The following is a 14,891-nucleotide window of genomic DNA, read 5'->3' on the forward strand; positions in this document are numbered from 1 at the left end:
CTCGGACGGTAACTTGCCGAAGGCGAATTGCTAGCTGAACAGTGCTCGTGCCGCTCATCCACATAGTGAGACATGGTGGATTATGTGAATCATTAGGAAAAAGCCATTGGATTTTTTTAATGTTGTTAGAGGATTTGAACTGCCCCAGTTAACTACCTTCGATGAGGAGCGATTTGTTGCGCCCAAACTCATCCTCTGGTGCCTGGAGCATTGCCCGAAATGGCCAGTCCACACCTGGCTAATCTGTCCTTTGCATGGGAGAAGTACATGGACTGTCGGCTACAGGGAGCAGACCTACAGGTAGGTTCTGCAAGCCACAACGGACTTTTTCCCCCAGTGAGTTGTGTGATGCAGTGTCATTAGTTAGTTGTCTTCTAATGGTGGTATTGAGTGTTATCAATAGTACGAACCAGACCAATAATTATGCGGAAGCAAAATGAATAAAGGTCTAGTTTACTTGTTTTTGTGCCATATTATAAAGTAGAATGATCACTTTATTTTGGCTTCTTGAAGTTTCTAATTGTGGTTAAGCTACAGCATTGTCTGGATGCACTGCAGCCCTGTGAGATGCTGACTGACCGTGAATGGAATAGAGTATGTCAGAGTTCCATAAAAATACAGTACTACTAATGGACAGTAGTGACGTGTGTGTAGACGTGGGTTAACTCATACAGACGAGTCAGCATCAGAGGGAGTTACTGTAAATTTCTGCAAATTCGATTAGGCAGGTGTCAAACACAGCTTGCTAGCTGGATGTCTTACTAAGCACAGGGTTTTGTCTCAGTTACTGATTGAATAGTCTTGTAGGAAGATCTAACCTCTTTCAGGCCACTGCTGCCCCCTATACCCCTCCCCCTCTCTTTAGTGCCTCAGTTTTTCTCATCTAGATCACGAGACTTAGATTAGTCCCACTCCCTACCACCCTAGTAAAGCTTGGGATTGGACTGCAAACCCAAGAGCTAGTGATCTGGCCCACATCATTTCACGTGGGCCTTCATAGCTCTTTGTGTCACACTTATAAGCAAAGACCTAATGAACACCACAAGCTAATGTTTTCATATGGATAATGTACCGGCTTTCAATTTATGCGGTATTTTCACTTTTTAAGATGAGATGATGGTACCCCTGTAGGCTCTGATCTAAGCTCTAGATCAATTTGCAGCTGTTGTTTAGACATGGAGGCCCTCTGGTGCTTCAGAGTCTTCCAACTGTGAGAAATTTGTGAAGTGCCAGGAGCACAGGTTTTTTGAGGTTTTAAATGTTTTTTGCTGAATTATATTGAAGCTTATTTACATGCTGCAAGTTTCCTTTTCCGTTAATGACTGCACTCATCACATCTGTGGCTTTGTGTGGTGTGGCTGTGTATTATTGGGGTCAGATAGGAAAGAAGGCCATGCATTATGCTGCCCCTCTGATGTGACACAAGGTTGAGAGCGACTACTCGGATGTCCCTGGTTGTCATGGAAATTCAGAGGCCTACACAACACGAGTAGCAGCTACAGTCCCTCTGATTTATGCCTTTGTTGTTTTTTATGACAGTGTTGCTAGCATCATCTTTCTGTGTTTCATTATCTCTTATTCCACCCACCACAGAGAGTTCCTGTGCTTGTACTGCAGATGTGCATGATTGATAAACTGCGTGTGTGCTTGCATGCATGTGTGTGTGCGTCACTGTGCATGAATGTGTGAAGTTACTGAACGTGGAGGGCTCTACTCTCTCTGTTTTGCTGATGTCAGAGGTTTTCCATAGTAACCTTGTCTGATGGAGACACACAGTGACAGGCTATCACACTTGCATAGATAGACGCTATGTGTGGTGCTGTCTCCTGCTCATTTCTCGAGTTCTATTCTCTGCATGACTCTCCATCAGCGTGGCCTTTAACACATGGAGAGAGCCTACATATTCTCACGAGTGGCCTTTAACACATGGAGATAGCTATAGATACATATTCTCACATGTGCAGTGCCTATGCTGCACAGGATACCAAACAACTGTATTCCTCCAGTGCTAACTAGTCTCTTAGAATCTCTATCTCTCTTCAATCTATCTCTCTTCAATCTATCTCTCTTCAATCTATCTCTCTGCCTTTCGACTCTGCTTAGCTTTAGTCCTACGTCACTCCAACTGGCTTTACTGTATGTGGTTTGTGGGGGTCTTCTTCCACCGTTCAGTGCAGGCAGAATGGCCCTGTCTCTACTCGGCCAAGTAGTGTTTCTCAGGACGTTAGTGACACATAGGCTAGGCTAGGTCTGGCCTTTCTTTCCTGCTGCCACAGTAAATAAGACAGTCGACATGTGATATTGAGCCCAATTGTTCTTGTCTGGTTTGGTCTCTTCCCTGATGCATAGAAAGTCAATCAGATGTGTCCTATGTTCTGAAACCTGCAGTGTATCAGGGACATTTTTGGAAGGAGTTCCAGTGTTTTGGCAAAGCTGTGTGGAGAAATTGCGGCCTGATGTCCCTACACAGAACAATGCTTTTGCCTACTGGTATTAGGTCAATTAGGGAGAGTGTTTATCTGGAAAAGCACCAAACCAAAGTTAATATTTTGAGGCTTGCTGTGAGTTATGAAATGTTCACTTTCAGTGTGCATGAGCCCACGTTTCAGAAAACACACACTCGTATGTGCTAGTGTTAGTCACAATGACTAGGCTATTGCTATCTCATCAGTTCACACAGGGACAATGTCTCTCCCTGTTGTTTTGGGTGTCAAATGATTATCTCATTGGCCATTGAGTAAATTATTAATTGATATTCAATTAGTGATTTGTATGGTTGCAAAGGGGCTGAAACGTTCCAGAAACTTTCAATGGAAACATTGGCCTGGGATTTTGGGGAATTTCACAGCGCACACAAACAATATCCACCATCGGATTATTTTCATCTTCTGGAAAGTGTTTTAGTCAATTATTTTGATCACTAATGAGCTCGTAATGTGATGAGTTGTGAATTGTAATCGCTACATCGTGAACGGAGGATGATCTCACATGAGAAGATATACCTTCGTCATAGCCGAGGGGATGATGGGGGGGGGGGGGGGGGGGGCTGTGTTGCATATCACATGTTAAACAAGGAATTCTGGTTACTTTTGACGGGAGAATAACGTAATGGTTAGTGTGAGTGAAAGCATGAAATGATCGGATCTCATGTTTATAACACAAGGCATATAAACAGCTCTGATAGGCGTTGCATATATTTGTCAGTATGTCAATCCCAACTCATCTAATCATGTTCTGCAATCTATAGTATGTAGACTATTGTATGTCACCGCGCACCACTTCACATTTTGGCTATTTGTCCCAATTCCGCTACCCCACAGCACACTCACAAAGCAAAGAACGTTCAACACTTCAACACTAACATTAACACTTACTCACTCCCACTCTGCTCAGATACTTGGGCCCCGTTTTTGTTGTCCCAGTTCGTCCCGGCTGTAACAGAAATAACACCATGCTCACAAAAAAAAAAAACAATCGCCCTCCCTAATGTTGAACGGCACCAGCCGTCAATAACGTCCTCCATAATATTAATATTCCCTTCACCTATTCTTCCGTCAAAAGTCACCAGAATTGCTTGTTTAACATGTGATATACAACACAGCCCCCCTTCACCCCTCGCAACATTTTATTTTGTAGCCTCCTGACATAAATTTGTCGGATATCCAATACAGGCAAAATTGAAGATAAAGTCAATCTACTGTAGACAAGCTAGACCAATCTTTTTAGCCTACTTTTTATTACTACCAGTATTTGGCTGCTATTTACTGTCTTTACTGACTGTTCTTTTTGCACTGTTTAAATTATTTTTATTGTCTATCGTCCTAGCATTAGTAAATGTCTTATCTGTTGTGAAATTGAATGTTTTACTTTTAGTATGTCTTGTCTTATCTGTTGTGCCTGTGCACTTTACCTGTCTCACCGTGGGAGAGTGAGAAACGTCCTCTCGATTCCTTTGTATGTCTTGATGTGAAGAATTGACATTAAAGCCACTTTGACTTTGACTTTGACAAAGAGGATGGTTTGCCTTATCAGATAGATTGAGTTTATTATAGCAGCTCATGAATTGCAGAGATGAAGAGTGGAAATTGTTTAAATATCAGTTATTTTAAGGAGGACCAAGCAATGGGACCAACTCCTATCTACTCTCATACCGTCATCAAGCATTCTCTCACAGCGCAGAGAAGCAGTTTCAGTGGGATAATAATGCATTTATTTTGTATAGCAGTTTTTGGTGGATCGTTTACACGTATCCAATACAACGTAGGCATGAATCTGAAAAAAATATTTGTCAGCAGTATTTTAAAACGTGAATAAGACAAATAAATAAAAAAAGATCACCACTCAAACCTGTCAGTTATTGATTTTTTTATTGATTTTATAAGTGGCGACTGCCGGTGTCTTGGCCTGAATAAATTCGTCGGATATCCAAGTTAAGCTGTACAAGCTAGACCAAACTTTTTTAGCCTACCGAGGCTATGATACTGTACAAAACCTAGCTCATTTGATACAACTCATACAGCAAGCTACAGTACAGGACCATGTAAAAGTTAGATTTTTACGAATGCAGTGTGTGATGCTTTTTATTAAGCTATCATATTATGCCATCCAACTGTTTAGTTTAGTTATCGGGATGTAAAGTTTAAATGAGTGTTTAGGCTTAATGTCATACTGTATAGCAGTCACCACATAAATAATTAAGTTTTTCAATGTAGGTTAAATATATGGAGCAAAGACGGCTCCTGATAGCCCCATGCAACATTATGTTTTAATTTTTCACGGTAATACCGTATACCCTGGTAACATTTGAGGACGGTATAAAGGTACGAAAAAATGTATACCGCCCAACCCTAAAGGAGCCATGCGGTGTTCTTTACTTGATAATTAAACATTTTAGGAACTGAGGAAATTCCTGTAAAAAGATAAAAACTCAAATAAAACAAAATAATTTACTCACATATAAATACGACTGTTTGAAAACCCCAAAAATATTGCTGCAATTGGAAGCCTTTGAGAATGCATGATAGAGGTTATCCCGAATGATCCAAGATGATATACCGCGTACCATGGGTTTAATTCCAGAGGGCTGGCTATGAAATCTAACCCCTATGTTAACCACAAGTTTAGAAGGCACATGCTGTGCTAGGAACAAATATCGTAGCGATGTTTTTTTTTAATTTTAAGAATTAGGCCTAGTTCTTACTGCACAGATTTTACATTGCTTATCGATCCTATTTCTTCACCCTTTTCCTGAAGTGTGCACTTGTGCACTCCCCCACATGAATTAGATGGGAATAGATTGGTATAAAACTCCATGTTTAGACCTATCCTATGCTTTTCAATCCATGTGGGAAGGTGCACAAGTGCACACTTAAGGAGAAAGGTGGAGAAATGGCATCCAGGCAGTGTCTTGGATTTCCTCAAATACTTATAATTCTGAAATAATTTAGAATGCTGTATAATTTATTTATAATAATGTCATGTATTTGTAAACTTTATTTTACTGCAAATAAATATAGCCTAACATGTTATTGCAGTTTGCCCAACACCATTGAAAAACACACACCCTAATAATAACTCTAAGGACAGTATTGTAGGATAGAACCTTAGGGACAGTGTTAATAGTAGCCTACAGTGTAACAATGATTAGTCAAAATAATGTAACTACAATAATGATGACACTGTAATATGAGCACTGTAAAGTGTGACCCAACATCTTATGCTCACTAAAAAGACTGCAGAGCATTTATGGAGACATTTGCTTGCTAATGTTATCAAGTGCAGTGGGCTAGTCTATGCCCTTGGAGGAAATGTTCTGTAACCTAGCATAGAGAGAGAGTAATCGAGAGTCAACATTTATTTGATGTTTTGCCCACATACAGTACTGCTCTCGGGTCCTGCCCCACATCTGCTTTACCTGTGCCATCTCTTCCTCCCTCTCACTTATTTCTGCTCTGAACCATACAGTTGACTCACATGGATTGAATAATTAATCTCTCTGGTGAGTCAAATTGCAACCTCTGCTCTGTCCCAGTTGTATTCACCTGGCGACATGTCATTAACCGACTTCTCTCCTATAGAAACCTCCTCACTTTAGTCCAGGGTGGGACGGGACAGCAGGGGGAGGTTGTTGTGGTTGTTCAGTGTGACTAGAATGGAGACATGGTTAAGCTTGTTTTCCCGCTGTTTCTCTGGAAACGTTGAATTTGGATTAAACACTTGTGGGTTGACTTCGTAGTGACTTTGTAGAATTATGGTGTTGGCAGGTATTACCGGTAGCATATGGTGTAGAAGCTTTAGTAAGTAAACAATTGACTGACTGACCTGAACTAAGATGGTGGGATGAAATGACACTCGCGTGTAGGGGGAGGGATACAAAAATAAAAATAAAAATGTCTCCCGTATGGCAACATTCTGGATTCAAACGAAAACAAAGCTAGGACCCGGAAAGATAGCTTTGTGTGTGCGTAGCCAGTTAGTGAACGTGAGCAATGTAGAGGCTATTTCTATGTTGGTAAAAACAGCTTTTGAAAAGTTAATCCAACATTAATTGCAAAGTACATGCCAGAATACTACCTCGATTACATTTTTTATTTGAATATGACAATAGATTCAGCTTGGGCACTTGCAGTAAAATAATTCTGCCATTATTTGGTGCTCAGAGTCTCTGGGTACACTCCTTTGATGATGCCACTGTGCCAGAGGGCACAAATATATATATTTTTTTTTATTCTGATACCAGCCCAACCCTACTCGTGAGATATGATACTGCTCCCTGGAAACAAAAACAACCAATAACAAAGACCCACCTTTTCATTTCCTACTTTAGCCTGGCCTCAGTAACTTAACCTCCATCACTTTCCCTTTCTAGATCGGTGACAGTTTTTTTTGTTTGAGTTTCAGAGGAGAGTGTGCAAACACACTGACCAGAAACTAGTTTGCTTGAGGACGTCTATCTGTGTATTTTCATGTGCTCTAGTATTTTTGTTTGTGTGTTTTCATGTAGCGCAGCTCTCAGTTCTCACTCAGATCCTAAGGAAATGTGGAACGTTAGGGGCTCCTCATGATGCTCATCACCCGAATGTCAAATTAGATCAACTACGACCTCAACCGGAAAAACATTACGTAACCACCTCCCCATGTCCCCTCACGAGGATGGGATTACATCGTCTTTTTCACTGCCTTCCCCCAGCTGAACCTAATTACCCATTAAAGCTAAAGTGGGAAGTATCTAGTATATTGGATGACTAAGCCACCATGGGTCCCATGATCAATGTGCTGTGTTAAGACACCATCTAGCCATGATCAATGTGCTGTGTTTAAGACATCATCTAGTCTGTGATACCATTCTGTTGGCATTATGGAGGAAATTGCTCTATGACTTAGAATGCCCCTCCTACTACATTTAGTGAACAGAGAGCTAGCACTACTCAGAGCATACTGTCTTTTTCATAAACTTGGTCATTGTTGATGTGTTAAACCAAATAAACACAGAATGAACACAGTATAGTGCTTGTGTTTTTTGTATTAGTTTTTCCATAGTGTGAAAGCAAGCATATAAACCCTGAATAGTCCCTGCACCTCTGAAGGGTGAGAACCTGTTAATTGCACACCAGTGCATGTTTTTAACACAAGGTGCCAGATATAAAGTAGTGTGAGATGATGATGAGTGATGGAGCACGTAAAGAGTAGCATCTCTTGATAGACAGGTCTACTCGTGTGACTTTTCTGTCATTATGGTCAGTGGGGTCAGCTCTCCTTTGGCTGTTTACAGGATGTGGAATCTGAATACCTAGTTAAATACAGAGCTGTATTAATCAGTATCACCCACCTCACCATTAACAAATCACACTCATTACTGAAACCGTTGGCTTGTTTTACTCATGTTCAGTGTACAATATTATCAGATTAGAGTTTGGGGGATAACAACTGCTGGGAAATTAGATGACTAACCCTGTCAGAGAACTGTAACTCAGTTTTACTTTTTGTTTATTGGAGCTTTTGTGGGCAGTTGTGTGCCAACTCAGTTGTGAAACCGAGGAGGTGTGTGGACACTGATGGGAGGAGTAACAGCATCATGCTTATGCACCAATTTTCTTTGTTAATACAGCAGCATTCTTTTGTGGCCTACTGGTAAGGTGCCCGACAAGGTCCCAGGTTCAAGACCAGGGTCTAGGCTTTACCATTGTAAGCCCCAAGACTCTTGACTTTATCTTGGCCTATCAGTCCCCCTTGCTTTGACTTTCATCCATTATTTTCACTCGTTTGTTACCCCTGTCTCCTGTCTTTCTCATCCATGAATTTCTCTTTCTCTCCCTGCCCCTGTCTCCTGTGTGGTGTTGTCCAGTCCTCTGGTGTGCACTAACCCTCTGCACCCCAATGACTCTGGTGAGTGTGGCTATGTCTGAACCTAGTGACCACAAGGACCATTGAACCTTACAAATTTGAACTTTGAGTAATTGAGAAATTTGAATAACATTAGTTTAACCTAAAAGCCAGATTCATATGTTCAAATATGACCTGAGATATTGTGAAGATTCTTAGGATCCTTCCCACATCGGTTGCAGAAAATAAAGAACATTTTCATTTTGCAGAGGCTCTCTCTGAGGCGAACTAGGAGCAGATTGGGTGTCTGCACATAACATAAGCCTACTTTTTTTTTTTTTTTTGCAGCCAAAAGTGTAGGCTATTTTCTTTTGATAATAATAACATACTGAAAACCACATGTTGTTGATTTTAAACATAAATTTCACATAAAAGTGAGTTTTAATAAATTTCCCTTTTTAATAGTATATATAAGTTGATAAAATAATACATTATTACCTTAATGACAGTGTCTATTGTATGTTTCTACCTTTGTCTCCCTATTTTAGCTCCATCATCATGTACTGAAATTATGCATTTCTGTAGGGGATCCATTTAGTAATTCTGTTATTGTCATCCTGTTACATCCACTTCACTTACTGTAGCTCAACAACCAAAAGAGATATTTTCACACTCAAGGTACAGTATCATATGATAGCTAACACCTCTCTTTCTGCAGACATATTTGGAGCAGATATTTAAGAGTTTTGAGGAAATGTGGTTACATAAAAAACACAGGGAGATTTGTGGGTAATTCCATTACCGAACTTTGAACCTGCACAATTCTTAATTCTTTTTTTTTTTTTTTTTTTTTTTTTCCTCTGGGAATTTTTAGGAGTAGTTATTGTGTATAGAGTTGTATGGTTTGTTAAACTTTGCTATCAAGGGTTTTTGTTTGGCATACAAAGTGAAAAATCAAGTCCCAGCAACATTCTGTTAACATGGAATAGAACCCTACAGTCACCTGAATAATGCAGCATGGAGGAGACAGGCCAACAGGACCTGAAACTGAGGACTGGGTGGCAGCTTAATGCTTGTCAAGTGTCCACTCTACAGTACAAATGTAATGGGAAACCCAAACTCTTAATTGAATTTTTTACTACTATATTCACACGCTAATTTTGGGAGAACCTATTTATCTCTCTTTTAATCCATTTATTAAAAACGTCCAGTAACCTCCCCCTCTTCTCTGTGTGTTATAGGTTTTGTTAATATAAATATGCTTTTCCTTTTTTATAGTGGCGTGGCTTAGTAGTTGGACTGCGTAGTGTGATTGAGTAACAGTTGTTACCTTTGCTCCTGCTTCCTGACCCAGACATACTGCACAGACAGATCAGTCAGTCAGTCGTGGGGCTGAATGAGTCCTATCAATGCCGTCAGATGAGTGGAGTCGGAGCTGGCTGGTATGTGTATGTAGTGGTAGGTTAGTAAGGGGGGTTGGGATTGATGGACAGTGACTACAGAGTCACATTCTGGCTGGGGTGGTATTAGCACACTCCCCTGCAGCCGGTGATCTGGTTTAAGAGGTCAGGTGGCTTGTCTCTGCCGTTCGGAAAGTCCCTGCTGTCTTGCCAAGTCTCGTGCTGAGTGACAGACTCCAACTCAATGGTCAGGCTGCGTCTGGGTGAAGATCGTCGCGGATGACATCTCTGTTTGGTGTATTTCGTTTTAGAGAAGGATGAAGGATGTAATTCCTGTCATCATCAATCTAAGGAGGACAGGTATTTTCAATTACAAAGCAGACGGTCATTTAGGGTACTGAGTTGTGTGTGTCCAGTTGTGTGTGTCTATAAGTCTTAGGAAAATTGACAGCTGGACAAAATATTAAATGTTCAAATTAGTGGTTAAGTTGTTGCAAACACACTTGTTTTTCATTTGGCTTTGCCATTTGGTAAATGTGTGATTTGGATTAGATAAACTTAAGTATCACATTGTAGCCTAGAGCTTGCAAAGACCTTCTGAAATACACCAGTAGTATGGTTTGTGAACTGGACACATGCAATAGCTGATGCTGAAATACCAGAGAAAAAGCACTTTCTTGCAACAATAAAGCCGTTGATCTTCAGTCTGTGTGTCTCCTGCTCTCTCCTCAGGTTAGTCTGCAGTGCCTGGAGAGTTTCTTGTGTCTGTTCCACTGTGTGCGGCACCTTCACAGCCATGGGACCAAGGATGCACTGAAGTTCTGGTAGGTCTCTCTCAGAGCTTGTTTGTGTGGGTCTCTCTCAGAGCTTGTTTGTGTGGGTCTCTCTCAGAGCTTGTTTGTGTGGGTCTCTCTCAGAGCTTGTTTGTGTGGGCTTGTGTAGTATTGTGACTTTAAGCCAGCCTCTGACATTTTCTTTCACTTCCACACAAACACACAGGATGCTTACTATTCCAGAGTGTCTGAAAGTCTAGACAATACGTACAGTTGCTCCAGAGAGACCCTCTTATTACATTTTTAGAAAATACAGTTTGAGTCGCTAAGTTAGACACCATGTCTCATGATTATGTCCAAACATTGGGTCCGGTGTAGTCTCACGTTGACAGACTTCAAAGGCTTGTTAGCACTCTGGACCGCCTCCTTAGGTACAATTCAGCCACTGCTCTGCTCTCTATCTATACTGTCTGCCTTACAATGTAGGCCTCTCCCACATGTAGGCCTCTCCCACATGTAGGCCTCTCCCACATGTCGGCCTCTCCCACATGCTATCTCACTCGCTCTTTCACAACGGAAGCTGTGATCTATGCAACTCCACTGACAGTCCCATGAGGTGCTAGAACGTCTTGGTTTTGCTCAGAAAGATTGTTAGTGAAAAGTTCACTTTGAGTGCCTTGCTTCTCATTGTTCAAGAAAATCATTATGCTTGTGTCCAAAAAATTACCAACATCCAATAGTTCCTTTTCTGTTAAAGTATGTGTTGAACAGGAATGTCTTTGTCATTGTTTTCTGAAAGCATGTCTAACTTTCTTAGCTATTCCTCTGAACTGTTTCAGTGTGAACTGTCAACCGTGACTGAAAAACCTTGTGTTCATCACGAAAGCAGGAAGCAGAGGCAGCCTCATTAGAGCTATGGTGGACAGAGAGGGACAGATGACATCTAGATTGGGTCTAGCTGTCGCAGCGGTAGTAGAACTGTAGTGTACTACCAGTAAAATCAGTGTGAAAAATACAAACGTGTTGCTGTTTTGGTGTCACTATCACATTCTCTTGTAAGCAAGTGCACTGTAAGTCACTATCACTTCAGTAGCAGAGGCATCAAAATGGGTAATGGCTGTGGGAATCATAGTAGTTGTGAAAGTAGGAAATGTTCAGCTCTGCTACAAGGCATTGGGGGCTTGTCCATTTCATAGCCCTGAGTCCAGTCCCAGTGCCATGTGACATCACATGCTTTCATGTGATGCACTGATCAACTCCAAATCTGGAAAGCTTCCATTTGAAATTACGATTTAATGGAATTTGTGGTGCAGAACAGAAAATTCAGTCACTAGTGCTGTGAGGAGGTATGCGGACGCAGCCAGTGAACTTACAGCTCAAGCGGGATCATACGTCCCAGGATGAATGGAGGAAAAGTGTTCGGCCATCTACTTTTTGGTGGGATGATGATGATGATAATGATGTTTGTTTTTGCCTAAGACATTTTATAGGAGGTAGGAGAGCAGGAGAGCTGTGTGTGTTTATATATATATATGTGTGTGTGTAGTCAGGTCTTATCTGGTATTGCCAGGGTTTGTGTGAATGCACTGGCATTTTGGGTGCATGGGATGGCAAATTTTAAATGTTTTAGTGGTATGTTTGTGTGTTTATCTTCAGAGTAGTGTGTGATAGCTCTCATGACGAGGTCTCTAATGTTGTCTTTGTATTGTTGATTGAATGTGTGTTATTACTGTGTGTGTGTGTGTGTGTGTGTGTGTGTGTGTGTGTGTGTGTGTGTGTGTGTGTGTGTGTGTGTGTGTGTTGATTTTACTGGTGATACATAAGCCAGTCTCTGCATATATTTAGACATGTCAGTGTGATACTACTTAAGATAACTTGACCCTTTATAATGTACTCCAAGTTCAGAGCGACTTGAAGACAAGGCTAATTAGATTTTGTTTGACTTTTTAGGCCCTTATTGTTTTTCTGCATGAGGATAACATGGCAGGCGTGTCCTCAGGTCACAGACACAATGCTTTTTAGGGTATTCACCCACTCTGCCCAGAGTGAAAGAAAACGTGCTTTGGTGATCAAATTTCACTTCCCAATATTATAAAATACATAACAATATGAACAATATGATCCTTCATGTTGTGAGTCGTTCAGTGGGGTATTTCTTACATTTTATTTGAGAAGTCGGATTTCGTAACCTAATACTGTACATCTGATAATAAGTGCTGAGTTGGGTTAGGGTTAGTCATTGTCTCGCAGCAACTTTTGAGGATGTTGTGGTGATCATCTTCAAAGTTGTTTCCGCGGGTCACAAAAAGATAAATAAAGATGACATGAGCTGAATTAAATGTAAAAGACATTTCACAAAGATACGATTGTTTTTGTGAGAAATCTTTGAAAAAGAACAATTATTTTGTCTTCATATCAAAAGTGTATGCTAGAATATGAAAATACTACATGCCATGTCTTATCTAACCTTTATTTATACAGGGGAAACACACTGACCAAGGCCTCTTTTGCAGGTGCACCCTGTCCACAATATCTACACAATAACAATAAAACAACACATAAAAAATACAACCGCAGTTCAATACAGAAATCAATACATCATATAAAACTACAATATTAGGAGAAACAATCACATCTTGCACCAAGGAGGTCCTCAATTAACACCCTAAATTGCCCAAGCGGCATCAGAACATCCAACTGAATTTCTTTCTGTAGATTGTTCCAGCATTTAGGTGCACTATAACTAAAAACGGATTTATCCAATTTGTTGGAGACCCGAGGGACCTCAAGAGTTAACCAATTCTGAGAACGGGTTAGGTCATTTATGTCCTTGAATTTTAATAATGAGGTTGGGTAAACCGGGAGTTTATGCAGTAAGGCTTTCTACACAAAAAGGGAATAATGAAGAGATCTACGGGATTTTAACACGGTCCAGCCAACCTTTTCATAAAGAATGCAATGATGAGTCTTAAAAAAAAAAAACTATCACCTGTGATAAAGCAAAAGGTGCTATGGTAGATGGCATCCAAAGGTTTAAGTAGTGGATGCTGCATTTTGTTAGATGATATCACCATAATGAAATACTGGCATGAAGGTTGACTGCACAATCTGCTTTCTGCTGTTTAGGGAAAGGCACAATCTATTCCTATAAAAGAAGCCCACCTGAAATTGTTGCTTTATAACAAGCTCCTCCATGTTTTCTGAACATCAAGTCTTTGTCAAAGCAAATGCCCAGGTATTTATAAGTGAGGACACCACCCAAAGTACATATGCATAAATCAGATACATTTTTCTGTGATTTGGTAAATGACATATATTTTGTTTTTCCAGCATTAAGCACCAACCTCAGCCCAACAAATGCTCTCTGCAGGACAGTGAATGCAGACTGTAGCTCAGAAAGCAATAGCATATACAACATGTCATATAGATTACAATTATTTACAGATAATCCAATATTGTTGATGTAAATAGTAAAAAGAACTGGACTAAGAATGGATCCTTGTGGAACACCCGTTGTTATGTCCAGAAAACACCATCAGTTAGAACACACTGTGTTCTGTCCATTAAATAATTTTAAAACCATTTACATCCAGGCCTGTTTCAGTAAGTAATGGTCGACCGTATCTAATGCCTTGCACAGATCTATAACAAGGCAGCACAATGGTTTTTTCTGATCAATTTAACACAAGTGTAGACGCTGAGACTATGATGTGTTATGACCAGGTCTAAAGCCAGATTGGTGCACATTTAGAATAGAATGCGAAGATAAAAAGGTTCTTAGCTGGGAGTTGACCAGGGACTCTAATACTTTGGAAAGGCAAGGAGCTTAGATATTGGGCGGTAGTTATCTAGGTCGGATGGGTCACCACATTTATGGAGAGGGAGCACGTGGGCTGCCTTCCAAACCTTGGCCATAGTACCTGAAATAACAGTCAGATTAAAAATGTCAATGACGCAATCAGGGGGCAATCAGGGGGGCCGAAAGCTGCATTGGATCAAGCAGATCAGGCCCAATGGATTTTTTTACATACATTTTAAGCACTGCATCTAGTACATCAGAAGTAGAAAATGGGTGAAATGAAAACAAAGATTCACTAGTAGTTGATTGATCTCTCATCGAGCCAACTGGGGGCTGGGAGCAGCCAAACCACCATTTCTCTCAAATAAAAAGCCTGCCGAGATAAAATGCTGGTCAAAGGAATTACTTATGTACATTTTCTGTAATGAGGCCAGAGTCTGACACAACTTATTTAGGTAGGAATGAAGAGGAATTTCCACGCTTCAGGGCATTAATTGTTTTCCAAAATTGTGAAGCAGCAGAATCCGAGATAGCACCTAGGAAGTAGCTTGATTTAGCTTTCTTAATTGATGAGGTACAACCTTCAGTTGTCTGAAA

The 14,891-nt window shown here is 40.6% G+C and overlaps 1 protein-coding gene across 1 annotated transcript in view; it reads left to right on the forward strand.

Moving 5' to 3' along the window:
* lyst (lysosomal trafficking regulator) overlaps window positions 1-14,891 on the forward strand; it is a 61,862-nt gene continuing 46,971 nt past the window's right edge. The window contains exons 1-2 of the mRNA XM_083694841.1: window positions 1-300; window positions 10,455-10,546. Of these exons, the coding sequence (XP_083550967.1) occupies window positions 220-300; window positions 10,455-10,546 (173 nt within the window). The 5' untranslated portion in view covers window positions 1-219. The remainder of the gene's footprint in view (window positions 301-10,454; window positions 10,547-14,891) is intronic.

Source organism: Argentina silus (genome assembly GCF_951799395.1).
Source record: "Argentina silus genome assembly, chromosome: X".
NCBI lineage: Eukaryota > Metazoa > Chordata > Actinopteri > Argentiniformes > Argentinidae > Argentina > Argentina silus.